The 21,618-nt window shown below is 56.6% G+C and overlaps 2 protein-coding genes across 6 annotated transcripts; one reads left to right on the top strand and one right to left on the bottom strand.

Moving 5' to 3' along the window:
* Positions 1-37: 37 nt before the first annotated feature.
* On the top strand, positions 38-14,375 carry LOC103004690 (leucine-rich repeat-containing protein 29-like). Its single transcript, XM_057534543.1, is given in 8 exon segments — positions 38-61; positions 3,203-3,304; positions 11,778-12,068; positions 13,304-13,406; positions 13,632-13,674; positions 13,676-13,712; positions 13,904-14,125; positions 14,193-14,375. Coding segments are annotated over 8 exon segments (1,005 nt in total).
* On the bottom strand, positions 9,616-21,401 carry ELMO3 (engulfment and cell motility 3). Of its 5 annotated transcripts, XM_057534701.1 has the most exons (21): positions 21,175-21,401; positions 20,992-21,032; positions 20,821-20,893; positions 20,574-20,624; positions 20,192-20,361; positions 20,008-20,107; positions 19,754-19,905; positions 19,594-19,672; positions 19,414-19,464; positions 19,206-19,328; positions 18,985-19,116; positions 18,781-18,882; positions 18,568-18,676; positions 18,323-18,459; positions 18,059-18,222; positions 17,827-17,939; positions 17,628-17,732; positions 17,441-17,523; positions 17,273-17,359; positions 16,966-17,185; positions 9,616-9,747 (listed from the first exon to the last, which is right to left on the bottom strand). In XM_057534701.1, exons 1-20 carry the CDS (start codon positions 21,250-21,252, stop codon positions 16,973-16,975), a joined length of 2,163 nt encoding a protein of 720 aa, XP_057390684.1. In that variant the 5' UTR covers positions 21,253-21,401; the 3' UTR covers positions 9,616-9,747; positions 16,966-16,972. The 5 variants fall into 5 exon arrangements, with proteins under 5 accessions (XP_057390684.1, XP_007198161.1, XP_007198164.1 ...); XM_007198099.2 differs by lacking the exon at positions 9,616-9,747 and having other exon boundaries at positions 15,797-17,185; XM_007198102.2 differs by lacking the exon at positions 9,616-9,747 and having other exon boundaries at positions 15,797-17,185; positions 21,315-21,370.
* Between the last annotated feature and the right edge of the window lie 217 nt (positions 21,402-21,618).

The following is a 21,618-nucleotide window of genomic DNA, read 5'->3' on the forward strand; positions in this document are numbered from 1 at the left end:
GAAAGCCTTGCGCGGGGGCGGAGGCGGCAGGGATGCGATGGGTGAATCTCTGCCTCTGGAGGTGAAAGGAGGCCGCCCTCAGGCCTAGCTCGGGACAGGCCCCGCCTTCGGGGTCCCAGGCTGTGGGGAGCGGCTGTCAGACAGCTCGCCTTGGCCCCGCCCGTCTGGCGGAAACAACCAGCCCGGGAGATCCAAGGACCTGCTGGCTATGGGTAACGGCCCCGCCTTTGGGCCACCCCGTCCCCTTACCTTGGGCGACCATCCTCTCCTTCCCCATCGGCCCCAAGAGATGGCCACTCTGTCACCTCAGCGAGGACAGGGCCTCTGCCTACCCTGCATCTCTTGAGATGGCCGCCCCTCCCCCTCAGCTCTGGAAGATGTCCGCTCCATCTCATCATCCCCGAAGGGTAACCGATCTTATCCCCATTGGCCCCTTGGAATGGTCGCTCTATTCCCTCCTCCCCGAGAGACGGCTGCCCCTTCCCCTGGCGGTGGAAAACAGACTGCCCCCTCCCATCAACTTCGGGCATGGTCTCTGAGTTCCCTCACCGGGGACAGGCCTGCTCCCCACTCCCTCGGCCCCTAGTGATGGCTGTCCCTGCTTCCTTCACCCCATGGGATGTTTGCTCCCTCTCCTTAGCCTGGAGCAAGACCACTCTGCCGCTGTTATCCAGAGAGAGATGATAAGTTTTGTCCCCAGTGGCCTCTTGGGATGGCCTCTTCATCCCTTTTCCCCTGAGAGCTGGCAACCCCCTCCCTCAGCCCAAGGGAGACAGGCCACCCTTTCCCCATCAGCCCTTGGAATGGTGCTCCTTTCCCTTAGCAAAAATAGTACTGCTCCAACCCCAGTGAGCCCCCTGCGATGGCGTCCTTTCCCCCTTTGGCCCCGGAGGATATCTGTTCCATCCCCATAGATCTCAGAGATGACCAATCATATCTCTAGTAGCTCCTTGGGATGGGGTTCGTTGGGTGGCCGCTCCACCCTTATCACTGCTTCTTCTGGTCCCTCTAGAAAGGCCTCCCCGCTTCTCAGCTCAAAGAATCATGCTTCCTCCCCTCAGGGAGGACAGGTTTGTTGCCCTCCCTTTGCTCCTTGGATTGACTGCTGAGCCCCAGAAGACAGGATGGCCACTATCTTTCCTCGGCTCAGTCAGGTTTTCCTGCCTCCCCTTGGGGATAGGGGCTTGATCAGTCCCAGTCCCCATCAGTGTTCTCTTCCCCATGCCTAGCCTCCCTGGCCCAGAGGCTGTTCTCCCCAGTCATTCTCCTCTCAGCAATGATCTGCTTTATCTTCCCACCCCTTCCTTGAGCAAACCTTTGGTGAAAACAGAGGTAAAAGCCTGTCCATCCTTACTTAATGCAATCCAGTAAGTATTGACTGAGTACCTTCTGTGTACTAGGGATCAGAGAAGGGAAGAAGAGATCAGAGTGGGCTAGGGGAAAGGTCCACATAGGCAAAAGGAAATAAGGAAATAGACATGCTGTGTTTGTAGGACAGTGAGGAGACTGGATTGTGGAAGCTCTGGAATCAGGGGTCCAGTCAGGCATGGAGGCCTGGCAGTGCTGACCCAGGAGAAGAGATTTTGTCTTGAGGGGACTGGGAAACCCTGAAGGTTTTCATCAGGAGTTCACTGAGACTGAAAGCTGTCTTTTAGGAAAATTAACCTTGTTGCATTGTGAAGAATGATTAGCAAGGATGACCCTGGATGCAGGGAGATCAGGTGGGAGATTGTGGAAGGAATGAAGGTCTGGGGTGATGAAGATCTGGGCTACTAAGGTGGTAAGTTTTCAAAGGCAGAAATATTAGTAACAGCAATCCAGGAACCATTTATGGACAACCTACTAGATGTGAAGCATATTGCATCTATTAAATATATATATATAAATTATATTATGTATATATAATTTAATCCCCATCATAAGACTATGATCTAGATTTTTAATATCCCCATTTTACAGGTGTGGAAACTGAGGCTCAGAGAGGTCAAGTACCTTGCCTGAGGTTACACAGCTAGGAATCTGTGGAGCTGGGATTTGAATGAGTCTAAGTTAGCCTGGCCTAAAGCCTGTGCTTTACACCTATATCTGAGAGCAAGGGACAGAAGAGCATAAAGAGTACAGAGTATTATCAGGATCATCAGGTGAGATGCACTGTTGGCATTGAAGCTCAGGGGCTGGAAAGTTGGGAGGAGGGGCTGCTTTGGACTGAGGTTGAGATGAAGGTGATGGTAAAACATTTGGATGAAGAATCCTTTGGAGAGTTGGCAATACTAAACTAGCACATGAATGATAAAACTATATGTCCATATTGAATTGCTGGTTATTCCTATAGAGGTAACTGTTGAAGCCATGCAAATGAATTTATTATCCTAGAAAGTAAACAGATTGAAAGGCCCAGGTCTGAACCCTGGGAGCCACAGAAGAATCCAGAAACAGGGGAGTTGGAGTGGTGAGTGGAGCCCTAGAAAACACAGTGTCACAGAAGTCATGGAGGGAAGATTCCAGAAGAAAAGAATAGTTAATATCAGATAATTCCTGGTCTCACAGGCAACTCCCTTCCCCAGTCCCTAATAGGGCCTCCACTCCCACGCACCCCCAGCCTCATAGAGCGTAGGTGGAGTGAGAGTCTGAGCCTACCAGGCTGTTAAGATTTTCTTGCTGAGAATCTTAACAGTCAGCTGAGTAGCCTAGTTGGCAGTGAAGAAGATGGGAAAAGAGTGCGGTCCCAGTGTAACTTCCTGAAGATCAGAGAAGGAGCACCTGACTTGCTGTGTTCTACATCCTATGCAAGACACTTTACCATGTTATTTAATTGTCACAACAACCCATTTAAATCTCACTACAATTGTCTTTTTATAGATAAGGAAAATAAGGCTCGGAGAGGTCAGTTGAGAGAATAAGGATCTAAACTAGGTTTATCTGGTCCCAATGCCCAGGTTCTTTTTACCAACTTGAGCAGGAAGTTTGACTTTTGTCAGTCAGAGCAAATCTGCATCCAGGTGGTGCTCAGGAGAGGTTTGTTCCCAGTAAAGATACCTGGCGGCTGGAGAGGGGAAGTGAAGACTCCATGAAGCTTAGGATCCAAGATGAACTAGAAGCCAGTGCTCTAGTCCCCTCTGACCTACTGTGCTATCAGCTGGAGAAGGTTCCAAAGGCCCCCACCAGCACTAACAGCCCCCAATGCCCATTCTTTTTCCCTCAGATGCTCACATATATTCTGAGCTTCCTGCCTCTGTCAGATCAGAAAGAGGCCTCCCTCGTGAGTCGGGCTTGGTGCTGTGCAGCCCAGAATGCCCTTCGGGAGGTAAGGTACCCACCCCCACCTGGCCCATTCTCAGTTGTCTCACTTCAGCTTGCTCATGGCCCTGCTGATGCATCATTCATCCGTTCATTCCTGCATACTTATTCATACATACTTGGCTCTGGGTACAGTGCTGGGGCTCTACAGATGAATGAAACTCCCCTGAGAAGCTCATAGTCCAGTGAAGGAGAAAGACAAATACGTGAGTGATCATGATGTCGTGTGCTCGGTGCTGTGACACTGGAATGAAGGGTGCCATGGGGACATGAAGAAGGACATCGAAGGAGACTGGCAGCATCAGGGAAGGCTTCCTGAAGGAATAGGATGAGGATGAAGGTTGGTCTTCCAGAACTCATATCAGCACAGGTGAAGGCACCAAAGTGTGAAATAGGTCTGGAAACGGCCACACAGGTTCCCTATGACTGGAACTTAGGTGTGTGTGTGAGAAGTGGTAGGAGATGAGGCTAGAAAGGGGTCAGACAGCAAGACAGAGGTGCCAGGTGGCATTGCTGGGACTTTCTCCTGGTTATCATTGTGGGGCCTTTAAAGAAATATTAGGCAGGGGAGTGACATGTGGTGATTTGTGTCTTGGACATCTGCAGTGCAGAGTGGACTGAGAGGGCGAGTCGGAGTGCAGGGAGACAGCCCACTAGGAGGTGAATGCAGGCATCTGTGCTCGTTTGAAGGGCAAGCAATGATAGCTCTTTGTTTCAATTTTGACTTCTTTGATTATCACTGAGGTTGAACAGTTTTCCCATTAGCTGACCATTTACATTTCCCTCTTCTGTGTATTTGTGTTCCTTGTCCATTTAACTATTGGGGTCTTAGTGTTTTTCTTATCCATTTGTATGAACTTTTTATAATTAAAGAGATTAACCTTTTACATATTTATTGAAATACATTCCTAATATATTTGCCTTTTAATTTGATTTGTAGATATGTGTTTATGAGGTTAAATTTCTAGGTTGTTGATTCTGAACATCTTTTCTTTCTTATTTCTTCCATTGCTTTAGAGATCCTTTGCCTCTCTTCAGAGGTCTGATAAATATATACTCATATTTTGTGTCTTTCTTTTTAATTAGAATTTACTTTTTAGATCAGTTTTAGGCTCACAGCAAAATTGTTTCTTGTGTTTTATGGTTTGAATTTTTATATTAATTATATTTTTTATTGGTGTAATTTATTTTGATTTATGCTCTAAGGTAAGGAGCTAAACTGATCAGTTTTCAAATAGCCCAAATACCATTTATGTATAATGAGTTGGAAGCCTCCTCTGTCACATATTAAATGTGTGTGTTTAAGTAGGGTCTGTTGTTGAGTTCTCTCTCCAGTATCATTGAGCTTAGTGTCTAAAGGAATTTGATTTGAACTTGTTGAAAATTTGAAGTATAAGACATCTAAATGGTGAGATCCAGTTGGCAGCTGGGTTTCTGAGAGAGGAATTCAAGAGAAGGGCCTAGGTAATAAATATATATGTGGGTGTCGTTAAAGAACAGGTGGACGTTTAAGCCACGCATCTGAGTCACTTCCCCTGGGGAGAGCATGAGGAGTCCTGAAGAGCAGGCCACAGAGAATGCCCCCGAGAGGACACCAGTCCAAAGGCGTGGAGAGGAGTGGGGGGCCTACAGAGGGCGCTGAGGAGATCCCAGCGAGAGGAGGACACACAAGTCAAAGGTGAAGAGCATCTAAAGTGTTGAGTGGATGAGTAACAGTGTCAAATCCCACCAAGAGTCCAGGAAATAAAGAACAGATAGTGTCCATGATGTTTGACATACAGGGAGGTCACCAGTGGCTTCAGTAACATTTGGCATCTGGGGAAAAAAGCCAGGTAGGTTGAGGAGTGAATGAGAGAAGAAAGGATATGTAGAGGATGACCTCATTTGCAAGAAATTTCCCCATGAAAAGAAGAAAATAAATAGAATTGTAATGAGAGGTTGAGGTGGGCTAAACAAAGGATCTTAACTGGGAGAAACCTCTAATGTGTTTATGTGCTGAAGGAGTCACTAGAAGAGGGTGAGTGTAGGGAGGAGAGAGGTCAGGAATGGCAGCCACCACCTGAGGTGGCAGCCAGACAGGCTTCAGGATAGTACAAGGCTTGGTCTTGGGTAGGATGGAGACGAGGTCACCTCTCCTGAGGAAGCGAAGGGGTGGGGCTGGCAGTGCGAAGCCGTTTGTTGAGGCCGTTCCTTAAAGGCTGGTGGGTTCTTTGCGTGGTGACCGTGGAGGCCAGGTTGTCTTAGGGGAGTAAGTAGGAGGTAGAGGCCAGGGCCTCAGCAGAGAGGTTTGGAATATTCACACGGCAGGAGGAAGATGGGAAGTTACCAGAGACACAGGGAGGGGCCTCACTCACTCAGGTGGTGATGCTGCCTGTCTGTGCCCAGCACGCTGCTGGGCCCTAGGTGTGCAAGGCTGGGGCTGACACAGCACCCAGAGTTGATAGTGAGAGGGAGACAGCACAAGCCAAAAGGAGGGGGCAGGGTGCTGCACTCAAAATCTTATGAGGCACACCAAGGATGCAGAGAGAAGATACACAAAAGACTTCATGGAGAAGGGGATGCTTGGGCTAAATCTCCAGAGAGGAATAAATGCTTGCTAAATAGACAAGTAGGAGTAGGTGAGGGGTCAGACCCACCCACCCCACCCCACCCCACCCCACCCCACCCCTGCCAAATATAAACAGAAAACAGCTGAACCCAGGCAGGGGAGCATGAGATAATAGAAGGGCTTGAGTGCCAGTCAGGAAGCTCAGTCTCCGTGCTGTGCAGTGGCGAACCATCAAAGGGCCTGAAGAGCGTAGTCAATTGCCTTTTGTAAGGATCACCCTGGTGACAACACCAAGGATAGACTGGAGCCAGGGAGACTGGAGGCCCAGACCCTGAGCAGGAGGAAACTGCTTAATATATTTCTGACAGACAATAAGGACACCTGAAATAAGGCAGAGCAATGAGGGGGGAGCAGAGGGACATATTACAATGTATCAAAGAGATGGAATGGAAAGGACTTTCATCATTGTGGATGTGAGGGAGCGGTCTAGGATGACTCCCAGATTTCTGACTTAGGTGATTTGGTAGAGGGCACTGAGTTTAGGAGAAGGGCCAGAGACCGGCAATAAGACAGTAAACTCAGATTTGGGCATATTGCATCCTTGTATCCGGAGAGAGGTCCATCAGATAATGGCTCTCAGTATCTGGTGCTCAGGAAGAAGGTGTGGAAAACAAAGTAGTTGGAATGGGATGAAGTCTGCTGGGGTGCATGTGGAGGGAAACAGCGCGTGTGTGTGTGTGTGTGTGTGTGTGTGTGTGTGTGTGTGTGTTAGAATGGAACAACCCATGGAGAACCCACTGGTCTATGGACTGGGTCTTTCTCTTCTTTGGTGACCCTGAATGGAAAGCAGGCTAGAAGGTAGGAGAGCCAAGAGGGCAGAGTCTCAGAACCCCCAGTGGGAGAGAGCATCGGGGGAGACTGACTGGCCATCCATAGCAGGCAGCATGGCATGGCAGAGAGGACACTTGTGGGAAGTTTTCAGGGGAGCCCCCAGATGCTGGCGACCTTGCCAGAGAGGAGCTGTTGCTGGGAATGAGTGACTCTGTGGGGACAGTGGTGGAGGGGTAAGTGGGCAAAGCCATGGTAAAGAGGTGGCCACAGTGGGTGTGGGCGCCCATGTGCTTCCAAGAAGCTTGACAGTGGAGGGGAGGGGGTGAAAGGTGAGAAGAGGGGGTGCAGGATCAAGGGAGGCCTTTGCTAAGACTCCGGGGTGTTTGTGGACTCTGGAGAAGGAGCAGTGGAAAGGCAGGGTTCTCAGAGGAGAGGGTGGGGGACAGGCTCAGTAGGCCGGGAGAAGGGGGTCACCCTGAACCAAAGAGCAGGAGAGGGAAGGAGGTTAGGATGAGTCCTGCCAGGGGTGGGTTGGTGGATGTGAACAGGGAAAAGGGAGGGCCTTCCCACCTAAGGGGCTTTGGTTTCTTTTTGAAATGGTCAGGTCATCTCTGAGAAGGCTGGAGTGAGGGGAGGGAGCTACAGTAGCGTCAGGGGCTGGAGAAGATGGTGGGCTTGGAGAGAAGTCTGAGGAGAGTGAGAAGAGAGGGGGAGGCAGTGAGGAGGTGGGAGCGGGCAGGCCAATGCTGGCAGTGCAGGCGCGAGGGGAGGCCGTGGCTTCCGCGGGCAGAATTCTGCATCCCCAGCACACACCCAGAGGAGGCAGCGGTCTCATCATCCCTGGCCAGGCAGGGGGCAAGGAGAATGGGCACAGACAGCAGTATGACGGGCAGGGCCACAAGGACCCTGAGGAGAGGTAATCCGGGGGAGGCCTCTTGGAGTCCCGCAAAGAAGGAGAGCATAGAAGAAGCCAAGTGGGCAATCAGGCCCCAGGGATAAAGCTGAGATTGGTATAGGAGTAAGGGAGGGAGGAAAAGGAGGAGACCAGGGTCAGAGTTTGGGATCGTAGAGTCTACCATTTTAGCACTGGGGCTGCTCCAGCTAACTCTGAGCTCCAGATAGAACATTGACAAAGACCCGTTCGGTGCCTCTGCAAAACTCAGTCCCCCACCCCACCCCCAGGGCTGGGAGTGCTGGGAAGCCAGGCCACAGATACCTGAGCATCTAGGGCCCTGCCGACACCATGTCCCAGAGACCAATCTGCGGAACCCTGCTGGCAGGAACCGTCTCCCAGGGCTCAGCAGCTTGATAAGGAGGTGGAGCCCCAGCTAGTAGGTGCTACAGAAGATTCTGGCTGACCGAGGCCAAGCTGGGGCCTATATGGATCCAGGCCAGGCTAGGATACTAGATTTGGTGACTTCTTTTTCTCCGTGACCTGCCCCCACTGAATTCCATTTTTTTTTCAAATAAGAAGGTAGACAAAGGCAGCACCCCGACAATACACCCAGGCTCTGTCCGTACCGGGGCGGGGGTGCTATTTGCCTGCCACTGGGCTGGTCACTGTGAAGAACTCAGGACGGCTCCCACCCCCTGCGGCCTTCTCCTGCCTGAGGCGTCTATAACGTCTCTGGAAATGACCCCCAAGGTCTGACTCCTCTCTGGAGACCAAAGCCCCTGGGCGCCAGGGCATATATTTTCTCAAAGGCCTTCTGGAAAACAGGCGTGTTAACTTTGGATTCCTGTGCCAGCAGACAGGAGGGCCACGTCTCCGTCAGGTGGCTTTTCAAGTCTGCACACAGGCCTGCCATCTCAGCTCAGGACTTCAGTAGTTATGACAGAGTCCTGGCCTCTCACAGTCAAGGGACATGTATTGCTTTTAGCAAGTTTAGGGCATTTTCCAAATGATTTCGCATTTACTCTTAAGATGCCGGCATTGGGAAGGGAGGAGCCCAGGGGGCTAGTTGGCCCCTCTGTGATGGGGCGGCTGAAGCTGGAGCAGGTACCTGTGTAGTCCTCCCTTAGGCCTTTAGAAGCATCTTCCTAGGGCCTGGGAAGGGGGACTTTCCTACACTGGGGCCAAGGACCAGAACCCAGAAGCCTGCTGCTCTGCCCCCACAGATGATAAATATCCCTAACAGGCTGCTCCTGGGCTCCTGTATTTGAGTCCCAGGTAGACCACCTCAGTGATGGCTTAGAGGCTTCCTCCTCCCCACCAAGAAAAACAGTGGGGAGCAAGGAGGCAGTCTCAAATCTCACCCTGACCCCATAGCTGGAAGTCCTTTAGGCCAGGCCTTGCCCCTTTATTGGGTAGCTTTTGCTGCCACCTGCCAGCCCTGTGCTTGGACGCTGGGCTGTTCATCTACCTTGTTCACAGGAAGGCAGTTGGGAGAGGGAAGAACTTTCCTGGCAGCCAGGGCTCAGGAAGACAGGGAAAGAAGGAAGACTGGAGGCTGCTGGAGCTGGGGCCTGCGGGGGTGGCATGTGACTGTTGGGGGCAGGTGCTGCCTGGCAACCAGCACCGCTCTGCACTCCCCCAGGCACAGTTCATTCTACTCATCATCAGATTGGCTCATCTGTCGTCACTGCAGGGCTTTGAAAGGGCTGGAGGCACGCTTTACCTTTCCTTTCTAGAACCTTTTCTCCCTGATCTTTTCGGTACCCTCCCGAACCTCACACACTGAGATCTTCCCCAGCTCTCCTTAAATCTGAGAGAGTGACCCAGGTCCTCGGGAGTCCCCACTACCCCGCTGTCTCCCAGTGTCCACGGGGGGAATCTGTGGGGAGAGCTCCTCTCATCCATACTGACCACAGGGTCTGAAACAGGAACCTGGTTTGACACCCTGATTCCCGTGAAATTCGCCAGGCGCTGGTCTCCCTCTTACCGTACGCTCCTCCTTCCCGTGAGGACAACCATAGTCAGCTGCTTCTCTCTGGGGCAGAAGCCAGGCTGATTCTCCACACCTGGGAATGAGTTCCACGCGTCTTCCTGGGAGAATCCTGTTGATAAGTATCTTGTGGGGAGTGCGTATTAGGCATCATTTCTACCTTTCTGGTTCCCTTTTGATGATGTTCTGTGGGGAACAAGCAGGGAATGTCAGCTTGTTCTTGCCGTTACTCACAGGACAGGTTTTTCGGGGAGCTTGCTTGTGAAAACAAGAGCCTTTGAGTACCACTTGCCTGCAACCTGGGCATTGGTCAGGGGTAGAGAAATGGGGCTAGGATTTTAGAAGCCAAGTCCTCTTCTCCCTCCCCCCACAGACCAGTTCCACACATTCCTGTAGCTACTGTCCTTTGGCTCCTTCTGGCACAAGATCAGGGAAGGTTCTCCAAAAACATCTCCCTCACTGGGGGCTCCCCAAATTCGTAAACAAGCCAGCTTTTTCCCACAACTTAGCCCTGAGCTTGCCTCCCGGCCCCACCCAACTCCGACTGTGTGCTCCCCGCGCTCGCTCCCCTGTTCCTCTACGGCAGGGCCAACTCAGCTTCCTCCCTGCCTCTGAAATTCATCCTATGAGCTCCTGCCCACAGAAACGGGACGCTTCTCCCTCCTTACCTGGACAGATAAGACAGACCCTCTAAAGATGAGCCCCAGAGCTCACAAGCACGTCTTGAACTCTCGAGCCTGAAGGGCCTACACTTGTGAGCGCGCCCACGCCCCCACGCATGCGCACACCACACTCAGGTGTGTGTGCACGTTTTCACTCACACACAAAACCCATTTTTGCAAACATTCATGTGGCTGAGACACTGAATGTGTATGGCCACCAGGGGACCTCACCCTCACTGCCTGCCCCAGATCTCTGGCATCTGGGCCACGGGGGATTGTGCTGAGGGGATTGTGCTGAGCGACACCTGTGTAGCTTCTTCCCGCCCTCAGCTGTTCCGAGGGCTATTTATATGCTCTTGCGAAAGTGGGGGAGGCTGACTGCTTAGCTAAGGCCAAGCTGAGGTCCTGGATTTGGAGCCGAGTCCATGGGTCTCAGGGCCACCTTCTGAAAGTCCCAAAAGTTGGGGTTCAGCATACTTTGTCCTCCTGCTCCCTGGGGGCTTCTCTGGCTCTCCTCCAGGTCACCCCCCAGCCCTCCTGTACTCAGCATGCTAAGTCCCCACTCTGGCCCAGGCCCTCCATAGGCATTCAGTCCCATCCATAACTAACCTTCCTGTCCTCCCCTCGTAGTCATCCCCTTGGAGCCCCAGTGTGACCCATCCTCCCAGCTTCCACTTCCCATCAGCACCCCCTCAAGCACACATGACACCACACACCACAGTGGCTCCCCATTGTAGAAAACCCCTTCCCTGACCAGCCCTCAAATTCTGGCCAGCGAATTGCCCCCAGACCCAATGGCCAGCACACTCTTGAGACCAGAGGGCTAACCCCAGGTCCGCTGCTGCCCCGTAGGCCAACGTGAGGTACAACATCCCCGTGTCCTCTGCCTCCCTTCCGACCATCAAGAGCCTGGGTCTCAGGGGCATCTGCTGCATCAGCCTGACCAACCTGGATGGCTCGCCGGCTTCACACCAGGTGCTGCAGTCTGTTGCCTACCACCTGGGCCTGTACCTGCAGAGCTTGTGCCTTGGTGGGGGCAGCCCCACAGAGGCCTCCTTCGTGGCCCTGATCCTGGGCTGCCCGGCCCTGCGTTTCCTTGACCTCAGTGGCTGCAACAGCCTCTTCACGTCAGGCATGCTGCTAGCTCAGCCCAAGACAGCACAGTGGGTCCAGCAGGCACTGAGCGGCCTCTGTGAGCTCAATCTGGCTAGCCTGCAGGACCTGACCGATCTCAGCTTCAACCGGCTCAGCAGTTGTGTCCCCAGCCTGGAGCGCCTTGCTTTGGCCTACTGCCACCTCACCTTCGAGCCAGACCCAGCCCGGGGCTCCATCGGCCCCCAGGATTCCTCCCCTTCCCAACTCTCCTTCCACAACCTGCTGCAATTTGTGAAGGAGCAGGCTGGTAGGCTGCACGCCCTGGGCCTGAGTGGCACTGGCTTGCCACCCGCGGCCCTGCAGGCCCTGGGCCAGGTGGCCGGGCTGCAGCTGCAGGAGCTGAGCCTGCACAGCTGCCGGGACCTCTCCACAGAGGCTGTGGCCGCCCTTTGCTACCAGCAACCAGGCCTTACCTCCCTGGACCTCCGCGGCTGCTCAGAACTGGCTGACGGGGCACTCTTGGCTGTGAGCCGGGGCCTGCGGCGCCTGTGGCACCTGAGCCTGAGGAAGCTGCAGCGGCTGATGGATGCGAGATGCTCAGCCCTAGGGGGCCTGCGGGAGCTGCAGAGCCTCGACATGGCCGAGTGCTGCCTGGTGAGAGGGCGGGAACTGGCCCAGGCCCTGGGCTTGGTGTGCGGAGCTCCACACCCACTGGCCTCCCTCAGCCTGGCCTACTGCTCCTCACTCAAGGTGAGCGTCCCATCCCCTTCCTTCCTTCCTTCCTCACCAGGACCAGGGATTGGGGGAACTGGGAGCGTGGCGCCAGGGAGGCGCCCGGTGTTTGTGTCCAAGGAGTAGTTAGAGCTGAACTGGGGACACAGTCGGGAAGAGGAAAGGAGCCTAGACAGACAGGGCTGCTGCCAGCACTCCTCCCTGCAGCCCCACGGCGGGTCCAGGTAGAGGGAGGTCCAGGAGACCAGGGGGCCCAGCCCACAAGGTGGCACATACCTCACGAGCCAAGTGATTGGTGACCACTACAGTCTGGGGAGGGAAGTGAGGGTGGGTGTTCTGGGGGCCAGGAAGGCTGGTGAAAGCGGTGACAGAACCAAGCCCTGTGGGGAAGGGTACCAAGGTTACACAGCAGTCATGGTTCAGGCAGGGCCCGAGGGAGGTAATGTGACGTGGGAGCAGAAGGGTCATTTCTTGACTGAAGCCAGTTCCTTCAATAGGGCTCAGCCCTGTCCCTCTGGGTGGCGTCCCTGTCTTCCTGCAGTGTCAGTCTCTTTCTCTTCAGCAGATTATTACTTCAATCTAGCACTGTGCCCAGAGCATTCCCCACCTGAAAAGCATCTCAGCCTTTTCCTCCGAGTGCCTCTCTTCCCCTGCCCTACTCCATCCTCACCGCTTCACCACTGTGCGTCGCTCAGCTGCTCTCTCTGGGGCCCCACCTTCCCGTGTCTCTGCATCCCTCTACAAAGCAGCTTCCTCTCTTCTGCCCTTAGTTCCTGCTCCTGGCAGGTGGCAGCCCTACCCGCTCTGTGACCTCACAGTCCTAGAGGGAGCATATTTGATTGGCTCAGCGAGAATCATGTCCACCACTGGTGCTGGGAGCACAGGCAGGGTGAACACCTTAGAAACTTTCACCTGCATCCTTCCTGCCCCAGCCAATCTAGGCATTTGCTTTTCTCCTGGTGTCCCACCACTGCAGCCCACCAGGTCCACTCCGACACTCACCAGCACAGGAATATTGCTTCCTTCCGTGGACCCTGTGGCAGCTTCCTGGTGCCTGTGGGGCTGGAACCTTGGGCAGAACCTTCCTAGTGACCCCCGCCAAGCCCGGTGACGCAGGCACAAGCCACCTCCCCATTGCCCTCTCCCTCTTCCACTTCCCTCCTAGGATGCCTCAGTGCTCTCCCTGATGTCAGCGCTAAGCCCAAGCCTCAGGGTGCTAGACTTATCCTCCTGCGTGGCCCCTCACCAACCAGACCATGCAGGCCATCTGCACCTCCCTCACCCACCTGTCAGTCCCGTGCCTGGCTTGGTGCAAGGAGCTCTGTGACCGGGGGCTTCTGGACTTGGGGCAACCAAGTGAGGAGACTCTGCAGGGGCCGTAGGTGCGGGACCCTCGAGGTCATGGTGGGCAGGGCGGTCCCTGGGCTCAGCTGCCCTCCTGTCCCTCCTGCGCCTGTCTCTGGGAACAGCTGAGGGCGAAACTCGGGAGGAATCTGGGAAGCAGGGGCTTCCTCTCACAACCTCCCCGAGAGCTGGGCATCGGGCCTCCAGCCCCAAAAGGACCCTTCTCCCTGGCCACAGGTCCCGCCCCGCTCACGCTGCAGACCCTACGGGACTTGGACCTCAGCCTGCAGCAAGCTGACTGATGCCAGTTTGACCAAGGTGTGGGGCTGGGGACGTGGATAGGCTGAGGGCCCTGGGGCTGGAGCCAGCGGTTGGGGCCAACCCACTTTTTGCTTGGAAAAAGTCCTTTCTCATTGGCTTCTGCTGCCCGTAGCCATTCCTCTGGCTGGGGGTGGGGGAAGCTGGAAGGGCTCCAGGGCCACATCACCTGCCCCCCGCCATCCTCGCAGGTGCTCCAGGTCCCCCAGCTGAGGCGACTGTCACTGAGCCTGTTGCCAGCACTCACAGACAAGGGCTTGCTGGCTGCGGCCAGAGGCTGCCCCAGCGTGGAGCGCTTGGTGCTGAGTCACTGCAGCCGCCTCAGCGACGAAGGCTGGGCCCAGGCAGCCGGCTCCCAGCCGAGGCTGCAGCACCTCAACCTGTCCAGGTGCAGTCAGCTCGCGGAGCAGTGAGTGTGTCCGGTGCTGCACAGTGTAGGGGCTGGGCTGGGGCCCTGTGCAGGGTCAGGCGCTCACCCAGTGGCCTCCCTGCGGAACACTGGGTTCCACTGGGCAGGCGTGCAAGCAGCTCCGGATGGTAAGTGTGGCCATGTGTCCTGGCATCAGCATGGCTTCCATCAGGCGCTTCCAAGCCCAACTGCCTGAGGTGACCTGCGTCCAGTCCCGCTTCATGGGAGGGGCTGAACTGACCCTAACACTCTGAGGCCAGGTCAGTAACCAGCCCTGTGGCTCAGCCTCTGTCACCTCCAGAGGCTCCAGCCCTGGCCTCTTGACCTGCAGTTTGACTCAGTGCCTCGCACCTCCCTCTGCTACATGCCCCAGAGCCCCTTCCCCAAGCTAAAAACCCCTGTTCTAGGACTAAGGGTGGGACTATATCAGGGCAGCCCAAGGGGCTTCCTGCCCCAGTCTGCCCCACAGCCCAGCAGGAACCTTTTCCAGCTACATGTCGCTGCCACAGGCCCCCGGAAATGCCAGCTCCTGCTCTCCTGTCCAGGCCTGGGTCCAGAGGCCAGGCCCACAGGTGGGCTGGGTCTGGTGCTGGGAGGAACAGACCCTGTGCCTCTGGCCCTGCCCCTTCTCACACTAAGGCCTGTACTGTTCCCCACAGCCCTCCCAGCCCCCTACCAGCACTGAGCTTTAGCAGCCAAGCCACAGTCTTTGTTGTATACCCAACAAGATTAAAAATTCCAGATCTCACCTCCTTGTCTGAAGTTCTCAGACCAAAGGGCCCCTTGCCTCCCTACCTCAGATGAAGCAGCCCAGCCCAGGGACAATGTGTAGGAAACGCCAGAGGGACAGACAGTTTCTTCCTCACACCTGGCCCAAAGCCCTACATGTGCCCCCAGCAGGCCCTAGCTTCTTCCCCACATGGTGGGAGACTCCAGAGGCCTCTCCCCAGCACAAGCCCCAGGACATGTCCTGCAGCAAAGGCATGTCTGTGTACCCTCATCCCAGCCAGATCCCAGGAGCACAGTGATTAAGGCTGCCTGAGTCATTCAGGCTGTTTTCAGCACACACACACACACAAGACACTAAAGAGGACAGCATCCCTGGGTAGGAAGGCTCATTAAAGGTCTAGTCCAACCTCCTAAACAGAGAAAGAAGCTATAAGCTTACCCTGGAAGGTCAAGGGAAGACTCAAGTCAGTGAAAAAAGAGGAGGGAGGGAAGGAGACAATTAGGCAGAAGGGACCAGGGAGGTGCACATGGGCAGGCCAGAGCTGGCGCTGGGTGTAGGGGTAGTCCCAGTCCCATGGCGGGCAGGGAGGATGCCAGCTTGGACCGAGCATCCTTGGTCCACATGCTTGTGACTCTGTAAGCCACAGGCACTCTGTTGAAAGGGTTAAACCACAACGTGTCTGCAACCCATCTCAACTCTGTTCAATCATGGTACTGTGACCATTATCCATGGTCAATAGGGAGACACCGAAGAATACAGGGGAGACGGTGTGTGTGTGTGTGTGTAATCAGATCGGCTTCCTGTTTGAGAAAGCAGTCGGGTAGTTGGTATTGAGAAGATTGTAAGGGCGAGACAGGAGGCAGGAAGTCAGGAGGCTCTTGCCAAGATGATGGCGGCCTGTTAACAAGGGACTGGAGACACTGAGAAGGAAGAATTGATGGTATTAGGAGACTTAACTGCATTTGGGCTCCCCATTTGCACCCTGAACTCAACAGGGACTATTCTAAGTGCGGTGGGAAGTCTGAATGCAGGAGTGGGCATGTGGGGCCCTGAATGCCCAAGTCAGAAGCATAGCTAGAGAGGGGGAACAAGTACTCCCCCAGAACATTCTTCAAAGGAGGTGCCATATCATCAGTTTTTAGGTAACACGGTGATGGTTAACACTTAAAAAAGATATTTTGAGGAGGCACTGGGAAAGAGAGGTAGTGAGAGGCATGGAGGAGGTCAGAGGGTGGTGGCTGGCAGCTTCCAGCCTGCCCGTGGGTCCTGTGGGTGGGTGTGCTCCTCTTTGCCTCAGAGGCTTGGGGTCTATGACCATAGCCTCCGAGCTTCACCTCCAGCTGGCCTGTCTGTGGCCCCCACCCCACCCAAGCTGCTGCAGTTGGGTTTTAATCAGAATGCAGGCTTCCTGCACTAAATTCCCTCTTGTCAGAATCAGCCTACATCCTCCCACTGGCCTGGGGGACATCTTTTGGAATCTTGAGTTTGCCCTTTAGCACAAAGCATACCCAACTTCACATCTCTCCCTTCAAGCCTCTCAACAGGGGGCCATCACGACCCACAAATGACACAGGGGAAGGGCCAAGCAGGGTTGAGGACTGAGCTCAGACTGTCGAGAGCCTTCTGGAAACATGGCTCCCAGACTAGGCCCCTGTTAATGGCGCCCAGAAAGGCATCCACTTGGGGAAATGCCTCCTGCCCTAACACCTCTCCCTCAGCTGGCTGGCAGCCCCAGACCTCTCTCAGCTGGTGCCCCCAGACTACAGGCCATCCTTCTTTGCAGGCCTAGCACTGAGGGAGGCTGAGGACTCATGTTGGAGAAGGGTAACAGGGCCAGCCGGTCCCCACCGTCCTTCACAACACCAGCCCCTCAACTGTAGCTGCCCAGGTTTGTGGCCCCAAGCTGTGGCCCTGGCCTGACACCCTCATCTCATCTGCCAGCTAAGCTTGAAGGCAGGCTTAGCCTGCAGGGTTCAGAGCTGGCTCAACACATGTCTAAGAGCCAAGCAGACTTTATTTCTGCTGCAGCCTCTGCTGGTCAGGGTGCCTGTGCTTCTCCCCACCTCCACCCTTTGTGGCCACCACAGTGGCAGCAGCTGTGGCCCTTGGCCAACCTCACTGTCAAGGTTCAGCAATGCTGCAGTCGTAGCAGAAGTTGAAGTTGGTGGGGGGCGGGGGGACGGGGGGTGGCTGCTCAGGGATGGGCACATTCTCCAGCTCCAGCAACCGCAGCTTGGTTTCCATGGTCAGCAGCTGCTCCAGGTCCAGCCGTGTCTGCTCACTGCCCATGGGACTGCCCAGCAGGGCGCTCAGCCCATCTGTCCACAGGTGGAACTGGGGATGGGGCCATCTCCATGAGGGCCTTCCCGTCTCCTCCCCTGCCCGTCTGCCCAACTCTGCTCAGCCTGCCCGGACACTCACCTCCCGTTTGGATGGGGCAATGAAGTTGAGGTATGCTTCCTCCTCCCCGTGGTCATAGCTGACTGAGAAAGCTAACTCACAGACATCCTGGGGAAGCAAGAGAGCCAGGAGCACTAAGCAGGGGGCAGGGGCGGGCGGGAAGGAGCCCCTGGTCCCCACTGCACTCACCTTGTTCTGCTTTCCCGAGCCCTTCTCCCGGACGTGGGGGCAGTCCTTGCCTGTCAGCAGTGCCCTGATGTCGGCCACAGGGACTGCAGGAAGAAGGTAGGGCTGACCACTGGGACCCCAGGCGGTCCCGGGGTGGGGCGGCGGTCTGGGAAGAGCAGGTGTCTGACCCCCACCCTGCCCTCCTTACGCTGCTCAGGCAGGCTCTCGGGGGCGGGCGGGCCGACGCCCTCCTCCACATCCCCATACTGCAGCACCTTGTGGTTGGGGGACAGGCAGCAGAACCACAGCTTGTCTGTGGGCAGAAAGGGAAAGAGGGAGGAGTGATGAGAGGGACACGCCCTGACCCCAGCCCAGCCGCTTTCCAGCCCCACTGCCCACGCAATGACCCTGGCGCCTTCGGCTGCTGATCTTGCGGAAGAGTGTCCCCTCGCAGAGGCGGAGCAAACGCTGCTGGCGGATCAGGCCCATGAGCTCTGGCTTCAGCTTCTCCCGCAGCTCCCTGGGGGAGGGGGGGAGGGGGCTCGCTGAACAGGACGATGACGACCTGGGCCTGAGCGAGGCCCAGGGGGCAGCAGGGAAGGTGGGGGCTAGGACTGGGACCCATCCCCACCAACTCACAGAATGGGAGGGGCCAGTGTGCCTTCTTGATGCAGCCGCTCTGTCTGCCGCAGGCGCAGGACCTCCCCGTAGGTGAGCGCGTTCACCTTGGTTCGGAAGAGCTCCAGGGAGCTGGGCTTCAGGGCCAGCGTGCGGGCCAGCTGCTCCCGTACCACTTGCATGACCTGGGGCCACCCCGAGCTTAGCTCAGGGCCTGAGTTCTGGGCCCCGACCCAGAACAACCCCCTGCCCTGGCCCAGGTTTCCCTGTTCCCGCCCTACGCACCTTGTCAAAGTCTTCCTGAGTGGCCCGCATCTCCTTCCAGGTCTTATTCAGCAGCTGGATGCTCACACAGAAGAGCTCATGGAAGCTCTGGTCTTGGCCAAAGAACATGGGCGAAAAGTCCTGGGCAGTTTCGGAGCCTGGAGCGGGGGGGCAGGAGGGGCTCAGGGAGAAAGTGTGTGCAGCCCCTGGCCCTCTCTGCCCTTCCGTCCCCCGTTCCTGGACACGCTGTGCCCGGTACCACTCACAGGGCTCCCCGACATGGAGCAGTTCACACAGCAGCACAGTCAGCTGGATGCTGCTCCGGGCAAAGGGACACTCGTGCTTGTCCTCACGGCTGCTGTTCTCCAACACAAACTGCGGTGGTGGGGGCACAGGACAGGGTGGGGAGTCACGACTAAGGCTGTGGAGACCCCGTCTAGGTGGCATCCTGCCGTATCCCACCCCACCCTGTCACTGACCCGGCTGTAGGCGCTGGGCGCGTGTCTGGAGAAGTAGAGCATGTTGTCCAGGGCCAGCAGGCCAGGGGGCACGCGCTCCAGGTCCTGCGCAGGGTTGCTGTTCTGGGGGAAGGGGGAGAGGCAGCTGAGGAAGGGCCCAGCCCTCTGGAACAACAGCAGCCCCGGGTTGAGGCAGGGGCAGGGAGCTGGATAGGGGTCACTCACAGAGAAGCCCAGTTTGCGGAACTCGCGGGCACAGAGGGAACGGCGACGGTCAGCACTCAGCCCAGTGCCCAGGGACTCCCCCTCCGGTTCAAAGGCAGCCTGACGCAGAGCCTGCAGCTGCTCCCGCTGCTCCTGGGGTCATTGTTGGAGTGGTGTTAAGACTGAAGATTCAAGGCCAAGCTCCAGCCGTCCCCAGCCTCGTGTGCCCCAAAGGCACCTACCTGGCTGTAGGGGTCCAGTGGCGTCCGCATGCGCGGCTCCAGCAGCCCCAGCGTAAGGGCCTGCAGTACGTACAAGTGGTGAGCCATCTCGTCGCCCAGTGGCGCTGCACTATGGATGATGTTCTGGAGAACAGCCAGTTCATGGGTGTGAGCGTGGGCTCACGAGGACAGGAGCGGGGAAGGGTCTGCCTGGCCTGGTCCTTCCTACCTTGTAGATGAACTGGCGAAGGTTTCTCTGCCACAGGTAGTCAAGCATGTGCTGAGGTGGGTGGGAAGGGGACTCAGGTGATTTAGCCCCACCATGAGCACCCATCCTGCAGGCCCACTGTGGAGCACAGTGCCCACCAGCTCCTCCCCCCACCAATCCAGCCACTGGTTGGACACCCACCTTACGTTCAGCAGCGCTGGCTCCCTGCAGCAAAGCTGTCAGCAGTGCCATGGCCTTGGTTTGCAGCTGCTGGTTCATCCTGAGACAAGAAGAGGGCTCAGCCGGCCATCCAGGGTCCAGCCCCGCTCCACTCATCTGTACCCCACCTCCAGACACTTACACCTGTAGGTGCACCAGCAGCCTATCCAGTGGCACCTCGCTCTTGACCAGCTGGCCCAGGGCAGGGCTGCTCAAGGTCACACTCTCCAGCAACCCCAGGGCCAGGGGCTGCACAGATGCATCCATGAGGTTCATGTTCACATAGCACACCACCTTTAGAGGAGCAGGGGTTGTCACCACCTCAGCACCATGGAAGGCCAGACCCTGACACCACTCCACTGCCCCCACCTGTTACCCCTAGAAAAGCCCACCCACCTTCCTAACAAAGGGGATGCTGAGCGTCTCCCAGGACACCACGCCATGCTCCATGAGCTCCAAGAAGGCCCTCAGTGCGAGGGCCAGCACCTCTCCTAGGCTGGGGAGACATGTGGGGCTGAGAGGGCCAGACCAGGACGCCCAGCCCCACCATGTCCACCACCCACCACAGCCCTGTGCTCACTCGTCCCCATCCTCAATGATGGAGCCTAGTCTCTGAAGCCCATCACGGCTGATGACTTCCCGGGTGAAAGTCATGTCTGGGGCCAGCAGGACGAGGTGCCGAAGGGCTTCCCGGCGCCCTTCACAACTCTCGCTCTGCAGCCCATGCAACAACCGCTCAGCCTCAAGGTCCTGCCAGGGGTGGGAGCAAGAACAGAGGTGAGGAGGTAAGGAGTGGGAACTGGGGATGTGGGGACTTGGGTGTCCACTAGGTGGGGCACTACTGGGCTGGAGCTGGGGCTAGGGCTGGGGCCTCCAGACCTAGGGCCCAGGTGCCAGTGGCGAACAGAGAAGAGGCATAGCAGAGGGTCACAGAATGAGGGCAGGGTCAGGAGGGGCATTACTGGGGCAGTACTGAGGCACAGGATGCTGCCATTCTTGATCTCCGTGCGGTTCTGGAAAAGATGGCAGAAAATGGAGAGAAGTCAAGAAGGGCTCTGAGGATTGGTTAATTGGGGTTGTCAATAAGGGAGGATTTGGGAGTCAGTAAAAGAAAGATCATGTTCCATAGAGTGGGACGATGACTCTGAGTCAGAGCCAGGTGGGTTAAAGGGGTCGCAGAGTGGAATGTGGGGCGGAGAGGGGACTCACGTTCTCAGTGATGTATCTCCTGTGCCCATCAGCAAACTGTAGGGCATAGCGCTCAGAGTGAGGCAAGCTCCACCTGCGGGCAGCAGAGGCTCAGCGAGGCGAGTAGGGGGCGCCCTCTCCCTCCTGCCCTCCCACCAGCCACCCGGCTTGCCCCAGCAGACCCGCACTCACGCGTCGCACACCTCCTTCAGCACAGCGGCCAGGGGTTTCGCCTACAAGTGGAACAGTCACTCACCGGATGGGAGTGGGAGTTGGGGAGGAGCCTGGGGGAGGGGGGGTGTGGGCTATTCGAGGGGAAAGGGGCGACCCGGAGGTAGGTGGTGGGGTGGACGGAGGCCAGACAGTCCGGGTGACCTGGTCCAGCTGGATGAGCTGCGGGATGGCGTCGCGCATCTGGACGGCGATCTTCACTACATTCCGCGGGGGCGCCATAGTCTACCCGAGGTGGGGTCCTCTGTACTTTCCAGATGCGCAACTTCCCGCCAAGGGCACACCTGGTCTGAGGCCCCTGAGGACGAAGGTGTTCCTCTGCCCGAGACTTGGCTCCCGTGGCCCGCACTCACAGCCCAGGCAGGCTCCCACTCCCGACAAGGCGCCGCGGCCTTCCCAAGGGAGCCAGAGCCGAGGCTAGTTCCTAGTTCCGGGTTGGAGTCCCGGGGGTAGGAGGGTAGGAGGGCGCCTGCCCCGCCCCGCCCCGCCCCCGCAGAGGCGGCCCCGCCCCGCCCCAAGGTGCGGCAGGTGGGGGTGGGGAGGGCGGGCTGTCAGCACCGCCACACCTTTTCCAGAAAGTTGACCCGC

The sequence above is a fragment of the Balaenoptera acutorostrata genome, chromosome 19, assembly GCF_949987535.1.
Source record: "Balaenoptera acutorostrata chromosome 19, mBalAcu1.1, whole genome shotgun sequence".
Classification (NCBI taxonomy): Eukaryota; Metazoa; Chordata; class Mammalia; order Artiodactyla; family Balaenopteridae; genus Balaenoptera; species Balaenoptera acutorostrata.

Excerpts from the sequence above, each read along its gene's own strand:
- ELMO3 (XM_057534701.1), bottom strand. The coding sequence starts at position 21,252 with ATGGCGCCCCCGCGGAATGTAGTGAAGATCGCCGTCCAGATGCGCGAC. Across the intron at positions 19,117-19,205 it reads CACTGGACCCCTACAGCCAG|GAGCAGCGGGAGCAGCTGCA; the intron begins GTAGGTGCCTTT and ends CAATGACCCCAG. Across the intron at positions 17,940-18,058 it reads ACACTGGCCCCTCCCATTCT|GGAGCTGCGGGAGAAGCTGA; the intron begins GTGAGTTGGTGG and ends CCCCTCCCCCAG.